The sequence below is a fragment of the Antechinus flavipes genome, chromosome 2 (assembly GCF_016432865.1).
Source record: "Antechinus flavipes isolate AdamAnt ecotype Samford, QLD, Australia chromosome 2, AdamAnt_v2, whole genome shotgun sequence".
Classification (NCBI taxonomy): domain Eukaryota; kingdom Metazoa; phylum Chordata; class Mammalia; order Dasyuromorphia; family Dasyuridae; genus Antechinus; species Antechinus flavipes.
In genome coordinates this window covers 570,228,214-570,245,319 of record NC_067399.1, presented here as the reverse complement: position 1 = coordinate 570,245,319, position 17,106 = coordinate 570,228,214, and the positions used below count along the sequence as shown (strand labels likewise).

General features: G+C 34.3%; 1 protein-coding gene and 1 long non-coding RNA gene across 2 annotated transcripts in view; one reads left to right on the top strand and one right to left on the bottom strand.

Moving 5' to 3' along the window:
- Window positions 1-17,106, top strand: part of RASGRF1 (Ras protein specific guanine nucleotide releasing factor 1) — a 206,799-nt gene that overhangs the window by 162,267 nt on the left and 27,426 nt on the right. The window contains exons 16-20 of the mRNA XM_051981142.1: window positions 3,357-3,482; window positions 5,507-5,681; window positions 10,842-10,947; window positions 11,594-11,706; window positions 14,543-14,603. Coding sequence (XP_051837102.1) covers window positions 3,357-3,482; window positions 5,507-5,681; window positions 10,842-10,947; window positions 11,594-11,706; window positions 14,543-14,603 — 581 coding nt within the window. The remainder of the gene's footprint in view (window positions 1-3,356; window positions 3,483-5,506; window positions 5,682-10,841; window positions 10,948-11,593; window positions 11,707-14,542; window positions 14,604-17,106) is intronic.
- Window positions 1-17,106, bottom strand: part of LOC127551421 (uncharacterized) — a 309,154-nt gene that overhangs the window by 277,321 nt on the left and 14,727 nt on the right. The window lies entirely within an intron of this gene.

Here is a 17,106-nt window from a genome sequence, read left to right as displayed (position 1 = left end):
ATTTAAATTTGGAAGAATTCTGCCATTCTCAGGGCAGTTTTCACGAGTCAAATCTGATCTACACACAGACAAATCTTTTGGCTCCAATCCAATTTTCCCTCATTCTTGTAGATTTAGTGTGTCATTTCACTTCAGCAATCTATTAATTTCAACCACATTGGACTTCCCAAGCAGAATCATAAAGCCAGCAAACAAAAAACAATTTGTGGGTGAAGAAGAAAGATGTAGGTGAGAGGCGTGGGTAAGGCAAAGAGCATGTATTATGTAAAGAATCAGGGGGAAGCCACCAACAGCAGTGGCACTGAGAACCATGAGTGACGAGGGAAAGCAGATGAATCACAGTACAAAGTTTTGCGGAGGCCAGAAGGCAAATCTACACCCACAGGGTTGGGATTATACAACATGACCAAATAAGGAATTGAAGGAAATTGACCACAAATAGGTATCATCTGGAAAATAGAAAGCCAAGCATCACTATCTATATAAAGTGGGCCCTGGTTTTCCCTACTATGGCTAAATGGATACATGATTTTAAATCGAAGTAAAAATAAGTTTATGTATATATATATATATATGTTCATTGTCAGAAATTTGCTTAGGTACTGAGAAATTCCCACAAACCAACCTAGAAGCCATTTAGTGGCATCTCAGTTCTATATTCTGTCTTAGAACTCTCTTTTGCTTGCCCATATTCAAATTCAAAGACCATTACCCAGTTCAAGCAAAAATAACTGTTACTTTATTATTCTATACCTTCATCCTCCCAAACTGAGTCATAGCATAAATCATGATACTGGAAATAATTGGGTTTTTAATACATTTCTTATTTAGGGAGCTAATAGGCATTCCCTTTTGTTTCTAATATCTGAGTGTATGATTCTGAGATAGACAAAGATTTTGAAGTGTGGTACCAGTTATATGTTTTGTATGATATTTCTCTTAAAATAATGTCATTTGGACACATTATCTTATAGATCAATCCTATAAATCAAAAAAAAAAAAAAGAAAAGCCATTAGAAATGATGTAGGAAGGGAGTCATATGGGATTAAGATCATCTTGAAAAATTATTTTAATTTAATTCAACAAACATTTATTAAGTTTCTGTTATGCATGTCATTATACTGGACATCATAGATAAAAGGACAAAAAATGATTAATAGTCCCTGTTCTCAAGGAGCTTACTTCTTCTATTGAGGAATTCTATTCTATTGAGGAATAAAATTCTATTGAGGAATAAAATAGGTTAATAACACTAGTCAATTTGCTATGGACGTGAAAAAAACAAGTCTAATAAAAGTCAAAAAAAAATTTTTTAAGATTAAAATATTATGAATCTCTGTTCTCTATTATCTTTGTTCTCTTTGTGGATAGTCTTTCATTCATTCAATATCCTATTAATATCAAAAAATTCTTGAATATACAAGTAGATCAACAGAGCTTACTGAGTTAAGAATGTCAATGATTAACATGAAAAAAAATTAGAGAGCCAAATTTGTCTTTCCCTTTTAAAAATGATTTATAATGATTTAGGAAATTCTAACAATTATATGTACTAGCATTCAATTCAGTATAAATGTAGTATAAGTAAGGCATTGTTCTAGATCCTGGGGAATACAGTGACACAAACTAAATAATTCCTGCCATCAAGGAGCTGGAGTTCTAGTAGGAGAATACTGCATATGCCAGGCAAATATGGTATAAGGGAGACATGACAAGAAGTAAATGAAAAGGCCAGATTTGCAAGGTGTTCTAGAAATATTTATAGCAAAGAACACTTTCAGCTGGAGGAATTTGAGAGGGCTACACATAGGACATAGCACCTAAGCTAAGAAGACAAGGATTCTGAAAGATTGAGATGGTGAACAGATGAATTCCAGACTTGGAAAAAAGACCATACTATGCAAATTCACAAAGAAAGTGATGGTCTATTGAACTTAGGAAACATCTGGTGATCTAGTTCTGAGAAGACAGGAAAAATTTTGATAGCAATGGAAAATTTGAATATGGGTTCCAAGAAAACCATTTGTTTTAATAACAAGTCATAACAGAAGTTTAATAATAATGTAAATTCTAAAAGCAGCATATTGTTTGCACTTTTTTGCAGAGTTCTTATCTGGATCTGCCTAGATTTTTTCTAGCACCATAACTGATCTGCTTCATGTTTCTCAAGAAAGAGTATCCCTGTCCCATAGGATAGATAGATAGATGATAGTTCAGTTATTAAGTATTTACTATATGCAAAGCACTATGTTAAATTCTGAGGATATAAATATAAGAAAAGAAGCAAGTCAGTCCCTGCCCTTAAGATACACTCTAATAAGGGAAGGAAACAAGTAAAAGAGCTAGAGTATAGAAGGGAGGTGAGGCAGCTAGTAAAGAGGAGAAAAAGCAATCCAGAGAGTGGAGTTAAAAATGAGAGACTAAAGTCAGATGAATTATGAGTTAACCATTTCAAACATTTTTAGACCAATAACCAATTAATGGGCCATTTGATCTAGATTGTCTAAGTTTTGCCTAGTCATTGTATATAGGAGATCATTTCTTATAAATAGCTATTGAAATTATATTTTAAAAAAGGAAAAGAGGTTCTCAGGATATTTTGCTCAGGAGAACAAGGGATTTAAATTTATCATTGTTTAACACAATTTAGTCATCTTAACAACCAAAACAACCATACCCTGATAATGCTAACTAAAGGAATCAATTCCACAATCAGTGACATTAAATCAGAGTACCTAGAGTAAGTAGTTCCTGTAAAGACTTTTGGACAAATAGTATAAATAATTATAATTTTATAATAGCTATTAAAATAGCCCATAAATTAGACCAGGTATTTTTTAAAAATCAATGTGGCAAGAATATTGTTTTAATTCTTGGTATATTTTCAGCTACATATCTTCAGGAACCTGATATCCTCTTATAATAATACCATATGATTCTAGGCTTTTTCTAATACATCTTAGTTCACCCGATCAAAAATGCCCCTTTTTTCTTGGATCATACTATCTTATTCTGAATTCCACATCCTGGTTCAAAACCCTCATCAGTCACCTCATCCTAATTTTGGTTCTTACACCTACTATAGTGAATGAACCACAAATTTATTAGATGATTTGTGGTGGATTTTTCTTAAAAGTCAGTAACCACAGTAATTATCCACAAAATTATGCCTACTGATTTCCAGATACAATATACAGACTCACTAAAGGGGAGCCCAGAATTTCATTTGATAATATTCTCTTTTAATGATTATCGATTATAGAAAATTTAAATTGTTCAACTTTTCAAGCTAGAAAAATGAATTTGCATTTCTAAATGGAACAGGAAAATTAAACCATTTCTTGTTTTCTCCTAGGCACAGAAGTCTCTGTAAGAGAAGAGTCAGATAATGATCAAAATCAAAGTGATGATGCAGACACAGAAACTTCACCAACTAAGTCTCCAACTACTCCAAAATCAATCAAAAGCAAAAATGCTTCAGGTATTATTATTTATTACAAGTCAAAAATGCAAATACATTCAAAATGGTTCAATTAAATTAATAAATGATGAAATTTTATTAGCAATAAAGTTAGGACTATTTTATTCACTGTTTATCTGAAAATGGAGTTAAATTAGTTTGTCTCTTTCTCACCTTTCACTCCAAATATATAATCCTATGTTCATTGATGTTTTAAGACTGTATTTATATCAGGCCAGCTAGATGGCACAGTGAATATAACACTGACCCGGAAGTCAGAAGGACCTGAGTTCAAATGTGGCCTCAGACAACTTACTGGCTGTGTGACCCTGGGCAAGTCATTTAACCCTGATTGCCTCAAAAAAATAAAAAGACTGAATTCACAAAGGCAATTACCATCCTATTGTGCCACTTTGAATGACAATCTTTGGTCAGCCTACCATAATATTTCTTGGATTTTTATATCATAAGTATGAAATGATAAATCTAATTTATCCCAAGCAAATGAACAAGTTTGTCCAATGTTAGAGATCACCAATGATATTAGTCAATGTTATAGGCTGAAAAGAATTTTGAGAAGTCCTTAAGTCCATTTTAAAAAATCATAATATTTTGTGAGCCATGCAGATGACCTGAGTACATTGCAAAAGACTGGATTTTTTGATCCCGCAAGCTATGTACCTGTCACATTCCTAGGCTCTCACAATCTGGGTATCCAGTTTCTAGTCTGTACCCTGAAGGTCAAAGTCATCATACCATATGTACTTTTGAAAAAAGTAAAAATAAACAGAAGCATTAAGATTAGAAGGGGCAGGGTAGAAGATTTAAAAAAAAAAAACAGTTGCAAGTTGTAGTATGAATTTCCAAAATACAAAATCATTCTCAAGAGAAAAAAGATAGTATAAAATGGAAATTCATAAATAAACCATATAAAATTCATGTTAAAGTTGCTGGTATTTTGGACAAAATGAGTTGATTTACAGAGTCTAGGACTGTTTATTTTCCAAGTGTAACAGTGAAGGGGTTACATTTTAAAATGTGCTCGGGTTAGCCTACAGCTTCCCAAAGTAAGATTTAGAACTAGATTCCAGATTTAGAACTAAAAGAGACTGTTTTACAGACCTTATCTGGTTTAACTCCTTCACTTTATATATGAAGAAAACGAAGTCAAGTTTCCTTTCTAGGCCAAGAGAGGCTATCACTTGAATAAGTTCATATAATCAGTAACAGAAATAGGATTCAAAGCCCTGTGATGGACTTCAAAACCTTCCTTCTTTCCACTAAACCACTTTGAACAATCAAATCACCACAAAATGTTTCTGAAGAACTGATTCTGCAATAATTCTAACTATCTGAGGTCTTTCCACACCCTGCCTCTACCCCTTCTACATCCCCAAAATATTGCCATGTATTTAAAGATGTAGCATTCAACAGAAAATTTTGAGAAACAATATTATATCTTCTCCTGTCTTCAAATAAGGCTCTATCAGAACCACACCTGAGACATATTAAGGCTAAAACAAAGGAAAGGCAGATAAATGATTTAAAAGATAACTTCATAACAATGTCTTTCGGTTGCATGAGAATGACAACCCAGTCATTTTATATCTCTTCTAGTATAAGAACAAAAGTGGATGAATTTATTTTGCTATGATAGCAACTGAATCTATACCTTTAAAATTCCCAATTAAAGACTATTATTCCCTATAAAGACTGTATTAGGGAAATTTAAAATGCCTTTCCCAATTGTAAGTCTTTAAGCTTAAGAGAAGCACCCAGATAACCATAATGACTTGGAACACATATCATACTGGATTGACTTTTGAAGCTGTTCCCAGGCTTACATAGTTTTCTCAAGGCTGAAGAGGAAGGGGGCCTACTTTTGGTTCTTTTCAATGGAATGGCCAGATCATAGAATGTTAAAGCTGGCAGGGATCTTAAAGATGATATAATCCAATCCATTCATTTTACAGATGTGGAAACTAAACCAAAGAGTTGAAGGGTGAAGTGAATTAATGGTTTACATTACTCTTTCTCACCACCAGAATTTTCACTATTTTCTTATAATAATGGAGTTGTGATGACTTCTTGTCGAGAACTGGACAATAACCGGAGTGCCCTTTCAGCCGCCTCAGCTTTTGCCATAGCAACTGCTGGAGCCAATGAGGGCACACCTAACAAAGAGAAGTACAGAAGAATGTCATTAGCAAGTGCAGGTATGTAAGATAATTTTTAGAATTCTCTGGTATATCAGTCTCTCCAGGATCAACTGCCCAACGATCCCCAAACCATGTGATGATCCTGTGATAGAGGTTTGGTCCCTTTTTTAGCATCATCTTCAAGTCCTACCAAAGATTGAGTCTCAAAGGCAAGAAAGTCTCTAAGAAGATAGGGTCAAAGGGTGGCCAATGGGAAAGAGTCCATTTGGAAGCATTACTTTAAAGATACTTAGAGAGCAGCCCTATCAGGCCATCATCTTCAACAAAAGTTAGCTCACCAAGAAAAGGTAAGTTGCCTTCCTTTCATAGGAAGAAACAATATTCAGATCTCAGAACAGTTTACCCAGAGTATGATCCTTAAATCTGGAAACCCATTGTCTTTTTTCTGTCAACTGGGAGTTTCCTTTAAAAAGATGGAGTAAGGGTCTCAGCATGTATCAGAAGCTCATGTATAATAGGTACTTAAAATTGCCTGCTGAGTTGACTCAAAACTAATTTTCTAAAAAGGCCGGCATTATAGGAAGTCTTTCAGCAAAAGACCCAGCATAAACCTAAAGCAACTTTACCCACAACTCAAGCCATTGTGTGGGTGACAGACTTCTCTAACAGAAACTGTTTGCACTTCCAAGTTCAAACCACAATGTGGCAATCATGGCATAGCTGGGTTGGATTTGGAGACCATATTCTATTACACCAGCTCTTATCTCAGCATTATAGGGAGCACTGATTTCATCAGAATAGTTACCATCTACACTAATGTATCATGCTGGATTGGTTTTTGAAGCTGATCCCAGGTCTTACATAGTTTTCTCAAAGATGAAAAATTAAGTGACAAATAGTCTTTGTGATTGCTCTGTCTGGGGGGAAAAAAGCATCCTATAGTGGCCAACTTTCTTGTAATGATTTTCTCCAAACTTAGGTTCTTGGTAATTCTGATGATAGATGTCACACTGTCTTAAACTCAAAGCTTTGATTCCTAGCAAGGATCTGTCAGAGTTTGCCTTCTTTCTGGCATTGTCTTGGAAACCTGAAATCACCTTTTGACCTAAATGGAGATGAATCTCCATAGCACAGTGAGGTATCAGATTAGTAATTCAGTGGGAAAAGGCACAGAAATAACTAATTTAAAATTTGTAAAATAATATTAATCAGTTTTCTTTATTTTATTGATTCGTTGTTTTCAGTCATGTCTGACTCTCAGTGACCTTTTTTGGGGGGTTTTGGAAAAGATACTGGAATGGTTTATCATTTCCTTCTCCAACTCGTTTTAAAGTTAGGAAACAGAGGCAAACAGGGTTAAGTGATTTTCCCAGGTCACACAGCTAGTGAGTGTCTGAGATTGGATTTGAACTCAGGTTTTCCTGCCTTCAGGCCTGGCACTCTATTCACTGTGCCACCTAGCTGCCACCATGTCAGATAAACTATCTGAATAACCAAGTGTTTGTTTGAAGTAACTGATAAGTGCTAGGGTTTTCTTTGGAGTACGGGTGGGAGAGAAGTAGCAAGAGGAGGAGTGAAGCTGGGTAGAAAGCCCAGGTAGTTTCCATGGAGAAAATCTTCACAATACATTTATGCGTAGAGAAGATGGAAGAAACTCAAGAGTTCAGAGAGAAAAAAGTGAAAGCTCTATCTCTGTGTTAGGTTTCACAAAATAAACTTTTTTTTTTTTTACTGTTTCCATGCCTCAACTGTTTCTCTCTCCAGACCATTTCATTTCTTCCTTCTGCCTCAGTTGCATAATAAGAAGTGAAATCGTAAAGTGCAGGTGGAGGTCAATATGAATAGAACCAAAGGGAAAAAGGATAAGAATATGTAGTTTATGGTCTAGGAGATGGTTGCTCATGTAGTAAGAAGAAGATGAAATAAAAGATTAAAATCCAGGCAAGTTTTACACTAATATCTACAAATTATTAAAAGATCCAAAGTATATTCTCCCTAATACATTAGAAATGCATTGGACAGAATATAGAAGATTTGGATAAGAATCATACAGAACTGAGAAGGTATGCCTCAAGCCATTCCTGTCTGCATTAACATACTAAAATGTATGCATACAACACTGTATATCTGTTGGAAATTTAATCATTTTAGAAAACATTCCAACTATAGCTGTAGCAGAGAAAAGCTATCCATCCTGAGAGGATGTCTATATATAGGAAGATGCTATTTATGGATTTTTCTGAAGATGCTTTTGATTTTCCCAGTACCTTTACCCTCTGTTACAGTTAAAACTTTGATTTCATTTGTAAAAGTACAGGTAATAAATACAATTGAATTTGCAGCCAAGTCTTTTACCTCCAAATCCAGTGTTTTTCTCAAAATACCATGCTGAGCCTTCATCTCCTTTACTTTTCCTATTAGAATTATTAAGTCCATTTCTTTTGAGTTGTCATTGATCTCATTGAAAGATACTTATATTTCAGCCCCTGAACCAGTCAGAACAATGTTATCCACAAACAAAAACATATGGAAAAATTCATCATGTAGGGAATATGTGTTCATTTGGATAATGCATCAGGCATTCCCAACAGCAGAGGTAGACATCTTTGTCTATAAATATCCATATTTTATAACTACATTATAGCAGTGAATAATCTTTGAAGAGAATTTTTTCCTCTAGCTTTTATATTTAAATCAGATTCTTTGATAGATACAACCACAGAGATAACTCTATTCCATTGACCTCTAGAGGTCTTAATAGACTTAATGGAAGGCATCTTGTGGAAGAAAAGTCACTGTTTGCATTTTGTTTTACAAATGGTGTCTTGTTTCTATTTTGTTTTAGTCATCAAAAAACAAGAAACACAGCAGCATTTTGTATTTTCCACACCTCTCAGTAAATTGTGTCACTGTGAAGAGAAACTATGCTGTTATCTAAGAAATCATCTAGGAAAGTCTTTCATTCTTTTCTCATATTTTCATCAAGGAAAACTTTGATATGTGTGTTATAGAAATGAGGAGATATTACTGATGTCTACTTTGTCACACTTTTTAGTACTCATAGGGTCTAAGGTTTTTCCATTGTTTTCCATTCTTCCATCCCTTCTATATGCCATGTACCTAATCACTATTTGTTGAGTTGTGATTTGAAATAAGTTTTTTTAGTTATTTTGAAAATTGATCTAACACTTTCAAATTGTGCCTCATTTTTATATATTTAGTGGGATAATCCACTTTTCCCCACTTCATTTTCTTGAATTTAACTTCTGCTTTACAGTATAATATACAGGTACAATGGTGGTAAGAGTACAAATCAGGACATTCCATTCTCATTAATAAGACTAGATCACCATAACAGTGCCAGCATATTTTCTTCATTTTATCTTCATTTATTGTATTTCCAACTTTACCTAGAAATGCTGAGGGAATGAGCTAATTTGGTTTTCGATTAGCTAACCTCTAAGAAATGGTGATAATCAGAGTAAATTCTTTACTTTCATTCATTTCCTACTTTTCATAGTTAGCCCCTAATTTTAAATAGGTCAAGTTGAAATTGTCATATTTGAAGGCAATATTGTCTCATCCTTAGCCTTTTCACTAATTTTGTATTAATTTTGCCTTTACTTTGACAGCTGATGATTTGATTACAGTCAGCTGATTCTGAAGTGCTCTCAAGTCAGTCATCTATCATTGCTGACTATTAAGATATAATTAATTTTAATTTTTTTCTATGATTTTGTTCAGTGATCACTATGCCCACTACCTTCTAGCTATCTTTTAGACTGTATCTAAAACTGTATCTAATACAAAGAGTATTCATGACATATAGTCATGCAAAATCTGAATAATGTGTCATCTTTTGGCCTCCTTCATATTTTTCCATCTTTCCCTGTGTCTGCCTTCTCACTGAAGTCATCAAGTGTCTAGATATGTGTTGACCTTATTTGGAGAATTTTATTAAGTTCTTTATAAATTTTCTCTATTCTTCATTCTCTGTGACAGCTACTGGCACATAAATTGCAATTGTCATCATGGGTCCCCTTGCACTTCATGAGTGCAAGATGAGAACAGATGTTCCATGAAATAATGTTGCTTCTTTACCCTTCTATGCACAAAAAGAAACCAATTCTATAAATTTCTTTGTTCCTGTCTCCAAGAAGAAACTTGGAGCTATCCTTCCATTTAAAAGCAATTTTTTATGTGTTTTAATTGCATTTATAAGAAAAGGGTAGTTTAGCATATTTAGGAATACACCATCTCAATGGTCATTAGATAAGGTTCTTTCAAAGTTCTAATACTTTTTTGTGAGAATATCAATCAAATAAATATTTGTAAGTAACCTAAAAAATATGATTCTTAGAACTCTTTGCCTGGTTTTCTTCATAAGTTAAGGGATTCTACAAAACATTAAGAATTTTTTTTTTATGTTTTATGTTATTGTGGCCAGATAATTCATTCCTCTTTGCTAACCTGTGGGTAATGAATCTGATACTTAGCTACAGGCAATCCTATAATAACAGGTGCAGTCTTTTGTCATTATGCTCAAGGCTTTTCTAGTTTGACAGGACCTGTCAAAGTTTATGTTCCATTGACATGTATTTTAAGAGAAGAGGTTTATCTCGATATCATAATTTAAAGTTATTAGTTTTCTGGAAGAAGTCATTCATGACTCTGAACTTTTGACCCAAGAAAGTATCTTGTTGAGGAGGAAAATTTTTTTACCTTAACACAAAAACCTGAGTCCAGTAGAGCATGTTGACTACTCCTCAGCTTCTTAAACTGTGGGTTATAACACTATATGGGGTCTCATAACTAAATGTGGATTCCAAAATTATGATTTATCATCAGTAAATATTTGATTTGATTACCTAAATCAAATATATCAATCAAATATATATATATAATTTATATAATTATATATCCAGGGTCATGTAAAATTTTCTCAGGCAAAAAGGGGTCACAAGTGAAAAAGTTTAAGTAGCCTTTGACCACTCTAATTGTTCAGAGCTCTCAAAACACCAATTTAATATTAAAAAAAAAAAATAGGATATACTTAGAAAGCCGGCAGAAGTGATAGGAACAGACTTAAAGTATCATCTAAATCTAAGCACCAGGATATGATGGTAGATTCAACTTGTGGGCTAAGTTGTTTTTCTAGACTACATTTTTGGTGCCTCCATCCCCCAACCTTTCTCTGCTCTATTGATCACCAACATTTTAGGCTTCCCCCTGACCAAAGGAATGGAGATAAAGAATTTGTGATAAGGAGAGCAGCAACCAACCGAGTATTGAATGTCCTTCGACATTGGGTCTCAAAGCATTCTCAGGTAAGCTTTTTTCTTCCATAAAGCCCAAATGTTTGATGATGTGTTAAGGCCAGGTTGCAGCTGGGAAGAATTGGGAATCATCCTCAAGCAATCAGACATTATTTGAAATATTTGTCAACAGATCTACATCAAACAATATACTACTATCAGTATGAAAAAAAGGAAAATGAGAATTTATGTTTTTATTTTTGTTTGTTAAAATAGTGTATAACTAAGAAAAATAAGCAATTGCAATTACAGAAAATAACAAGGCCATGTCTTGTTTCTACTACCCACACCAGCAGCAGTGGTAAAGAGAGGGTTTTCTCCCAGAGAGTGGAGCTAAAAGGCAAGTGATATATAAAGCAGGAATTATTTGGTGTTTATGGAACATCTTTCACCCAGATATCTCTAAGTAATTAATAATTCATTTATCCTGTGCACCTCTTATGTGACATTGGAAAATAATATCTATGTGTTATTCACCATTAATCCAGTGGCATCAGTGATGGTTCTACAAAGAGAAGTCAGGAGTCTTCCGTTCCTGTCCTGTGCCAGAGTCACTAGATGACATTCCTATTTTTCCTTCATGCTATAATTTTTTAATGTCAATTAAGGCCATTTAAAAAAACAGTTTTAAAATTTTCACTATAAATATTCTTGGCAGGATTTTGAAACCAACGATGAACTAAAATTTAAAGTTATTAGTTTTCTGGAAGAAGTCATTCATGATCCTGAACTTTTGACCCAAGAAAGAAAAGCAGCTGCCAATATTATAAGGTAACATTTTATGAACCCACTTTAAGAGGTCCCAGAACACTTTTGTGTTCAAGATTCTGAATTCCCGTTTTGAGTAAAATAGGTGAAAGGCTCTTTTTATGGAACTAAGCATGTTTCTGTGGTTGTTATACATGCTGTGGCTAGCCTGGAAATGGATCTATATTGCATTGAAGTTGGTGGGAGGGGGATGTGAATGATATTTGGGTGAGTAGCCATCAATTAGCATCTTCATATCTTTATGAGAGAAGACACTGCGTTTCTGCCCTAAGAAGGTTACTGTACCTTTTCTTTATTCCTTTACATTTATCAATTCTCACCCATAATCACAGAATCTCGAGGTTGGAATGCACTTCTAAGGCTATCTAGTCCAACCCACACCTGGACAAGAATCCTTCTTTAAAATCCCCAACAAGCCATCATCAATTCTTTTTGCCTTCAGACTTCTAATGAATCTCCTAATTGGACAACTCCAATTATTCCTTAAAATGGAGTGAGATTTTCTATGGAAAGAAATGTTTGTTTAAATAGAGTCTTTTAAGCCAATATCTGGGTGACTTACTGGAGATATCAGTCTAATTTCATCATTATCTATGTGTCTCTATACTTATAATTAGAAGAAATACTAAGGATTACTTAAACTGTCACAAGTGCAAGTTTCAAAATTACAATGAAAGAAAATCACTTAAAGAAAGATCTTTCTGATACTTTGGTCAGAGCAGACCTTTAAGAGACAAAAGTAAAGTCATAATTAACCATGTCAGTGGAGTGTTCATTTTCCCTTCCTTTCCTTTCTCCTATATTCAACCTTGAATCAGCTTCATGTAGTAGTAGCTCATGAGGCTCTTCCCCTAGGTACAAACCTCATCCATATCTTTCCAATAAATAATTTTTAGCCTACCAAAGAAACTATTGTGGCTCAAATTGCCAACTGAAGCTAAAGACATAGCTGCATTTCCTCAGTATTGGATTAAAAGGTATAAATGTTGAGAAACAGATGGAGGGAAAGAGGGAGAGAGAGAGAAAGAGAAGAAAGAAAAGAAAGCAGGTGAAGAGGAAGGGAGGGAAAGAAGAGGAAAAAAGGGAAAACAAAGGAAGAAAAGAGGATACAAGGGCTCCTTAACTACTATTACTTTTTTTCATGGCTACTTTTCTTAAACCACTGGTCTTTGTCAACAGAGACCATTTCCTCACCACTCATTCTCTATGGCATTTGTCTACAAGATTGTATTGAAACTACTCTTTCCACAGTCACTAAGACTCCAAAGGAGTCTTCTAACCTCCTGATCCAAAAGTCACTTTTCAGTACCCATTCTCTGTGACTGCTCCACATTTTTACAGTATTAATTGCCTCCTTCTTCCTAAACCTTTAAACTCTCTTAGTTTCCATTACACGAAATAATTCTGGTTCTTCTCCTACCTCTCTGACCCATCTCCTCTCTCTTGTTATTCCACTTTTTCCTCTTTATCCCTAACTGTGAGTTTAACTATATGTTTAATCTTTAGCTCTCTATTCTTATCTACCTACTTCACAGTATCATTGTGAGGTAAGTACTTCAACAACTAAGTCACTATATAAATATGAGCTACTATAATTAACATACTTGCTTACCTCCTCTATGTTGATAATTCCTAAACCTATAGTTACACTTTTTCAATCATCTTAAACTTAATGTGTTTGAAATCTAATTCATCATTATCCCTCACCCTGTAAATTCATTCTCAAGTTCTCCAGTTCTATCAATAGTCACATAATTCTTCAAAACCAGGAACCTTCATAACCCCAGCCAATCATTTAACTCTGTACTAAGTGTAGACAAGAAACCCTGAGGAAAAAACCATTTTAGATACTAGCTGTGTGGCCCTGGGTGAGCCATTTAACTTTTCTGTTCTTCAGTTTCCTCATTTGTAAAACAGAAATGATCAATATCACCTTCTTCGCAGGGTTGTTTCAAGGATCAAATAAAACAATATTTATAAAGTGTTTAGCACTATACCTGACATAAGATAGGCACTTACAAGTTTATTTTCTTCTCCCCTTTTCTCTTAATTCTCTCATTGTCTTTTGAATGTTTCTCTGCCTCATTTCCACTGTAAATATCCTAGTCCAAATTTTCATCACCTTATACCTAAATTATTATGCCCATCTCCTAGCCATTTTCCTTACCTCCAGTCTCCCTTCCTTCCTCCTCCAACACGTATATATTGCACATTTCTACCTGTCTAAACTTTCTAAAACACCATTTTAATCAAGTCACTATCCTACTCCAAAGCATATATATTGATTCCTTTTGGCCAGCTATATGAAGTTTCAAGTCTTCTGCCTAAATTTTCAAGTCTCTCTCTAATTTGATGTCATCATTATCTTATAATTTTTCACTTTTCACACACTTTTCACACACACATAATCCAGCCCCCAATTTGTCTTTAATGCTGATTTTTTTTCCTCTGTCTGAAATATTCTCCTAAGTCTTCTCAGCCTATCCTAATCTTAACCATTCCTTAAAATTCACCTCTTCCATAAAAAATTCCAGCAATCATAGACATTCCCTTTTTCTAATTCACTTGTTCCATCTTTATAGCACAATTTCTTGCTTTAATGTAAACTATATTACTTCATTAATTCTTTTAAATATATTTGTTTATTCTGTTTATGTAGATTATAAACTCTGTAGACAGAAGTTATATTTTAGACTTATTTTGTACCTGGTACAACACTAACCTCATTCTTAAGTACTTAATAAATATTTGTTTGATTGATTGATTGATTAGAAGCAGATATCTTTTTTAACAGTACCTCATAATCATCTGGTTTAATTTTTACCTTTTCATACCATAGGACTTTGACACAGGAAGACCCAGGAGACAACCAGATCACACTGGAAGAGATTGTACAGATGGTAAATCCTGTTTTCATAATAAATTATTAATTAATACTGCTCAGAAATGTCTCTTCACTTACTCTATTGCTTCATTTGCTCACCCCACGTTCCCTAAAATAATTTTGGAGTTGGACGTTAGACAAACCCAAGCATATGCAGGATTACAAAATAAAAAAATTTGTCCTCCATAAACTTACCCTCACCACCTCCCCTTTCAGCAACCCTTTCCTACTGGGAAGAGTAATGCTTTCAATGTTGTTTCAAGTCTGATCTATCAAGAAGAAAGGAAATGGACTAGGGAAAGGATAATACTTAATCAAGAGGAATGTATTACTAAAGAAAGGATTTTACATTTCAGTAGGAGAGATTATTCTGAGAAAATTTTGTTTTCTGCCTCCTCTATGATCTACTTCTTCCCCAGATTATATGCCTAAACCTAATTATCATATGCCTAACCTAATTCAGTCATGTCCAGTTCTTCATGTCCCTATTTGGGATTTTCTTGGCAAAAATACTGGAGTCATTTGCCACTTTTCCAGCTCATTTTACAGATGAGGAAACTGAAGCAAACAAGATTAAGTGACATTCCCAGTGTCTGAGTTCAGTTTTGAACTCAGAAAGAGAAATGGTCCTGACTCTAGGTCCAGCATCCTATCTACTATACTGTTCCTTAGACAACCTAGTCTCCTTCCTATTCCCCAGGACTTGCAATGCCCAATAATTCTTATTGTAGCAAGAAAACTTTGATATATCGAGGGTCAAGGTTGAGAAAATCAAAATATTCTGTTCTCTCTGAGCTTAGGAAGAGCTGCAAAGTTAGCTCCTCATCTTGTAGCCAAAAGGCCAATTTTTAGGACATTACCACATGAGAATTTGATCTGAGACTCTGCTTTCAACTCTGAGATGAAATATTCATTGATTTTGCAGCCAAGTATCCTTATACTTATAACAAAAGACTCACCCTGAATGCATTACCCCTTGAGTTTTAAAAAGCCTCTTATTCCTGTTGATCTGATAGAATGGAATGTTTGCCATGGGTCATGCTTCCTCCTCCTTGATGCTTCAATAGTCACTAAAGCAGGTTTCATTCAAGAAAGTAACATAAAAATGTTCCATAATTTCAGTCCATAAACAATTTGTTTGGATAGAATCTAATTTTGAGATGACCTTTTAAATTCTATTTTTTCCTCACTGGTTTGCAGAAATTAACTCTTAATGAGGCTTAAAATCATCTCTCTTTATAACTATCATAAATACATTAGAAATTTTCATTTTAATGCAATAGAATTACTTAAAGAGAGCACAAATTCTTTCTAATTTAGGAAGAGAAGGTTCTTGCCTCTTTTCAAAGATCATCTCCTTCCATCAGTACACTTACAAATAAGATTTCCTTTATTTATGAGTTGTGAGACCCCTGCTTATACTCTTGTTCATATCTCCGTGCCCTAAAGGCAGAGCAGAGTCAACTCTCACACAATGTTTACAACTGAAGAGAGCATTTGCTTTGCATTTCTGCTTCTCCTCCCTTCTTCCCTACCTGGTGACTGGTTCTAGATGACTTAAAGATACATAGGAACCTGTGCAGTCTATATATCTCTCTCCTGTTTTATGGCTTCTTTTGCCTCAATCTTAAATATTCTTTTCTTTTGAATGGGGTCATTACCTCTTCAGTTTTGTCTTTTGGTAGTTTCCAAGGCCGCCTGTCTGAGGAAGTGGGTTTTAGTATGTAGTATGTGAAGAATACAATGAGCTGTTTCTTCTTCGGCAGCTCTGGTGTTAAGCCAAATATGCAGCTTGAGTAATGACAAAAGAGGGTTTCAATAATCCAGACTTGACATTTGAGTTGTTACTCCATACACATAGTCATCAATCATTACATTACTAACTAATTTTACACAACTTTTAGAAAAATTGGACAGAACTGAATGATAATCATGGATGACAATGTACTTGGGACACTCAAAGAATATTAAGTACAAGAAATAGAAATCTGACTTTAATGCTATTATTAACTAGCCTTTTCAAAATATGACATCACATATCCTGAACACATTACCTCTTTGTAGCCCAGTAATCCCATGTTAAGGGACATTCACTGTCTATTTGTATGACTGTTACTATCTGTCTATAAATAAATATAAAAGGCAGTATCTATAATGAGTGGGTAGATAGGGAACTGAATTTACAGTCAAACTAGTTTGAGTTCAAATCTCCTCCTCTGTAAATGATGTGGGTGGAGGGAAGAGGCAAGGAACGTTGTTACTATGTTCAGAAACTAAATATCTTTAAGCTTGAAAAAGCCTCTTATTCCTGTTGATCTGATAAAATGGAATGTTTTCTATACCTGTGTCAACTGTGATGAATGAAAAACCCAAGAGACAGTTTCTGGGTAGTTAATAATCAATTTATTGATCAAATTAATGATCACTGGTTTCTCTCCATAATAAAAGATATCTAGTTAAGACAATGAATGTATTAATTTTTTTTTTGAAAAACAATGCCCCTGACAGGAGAAGTCAGC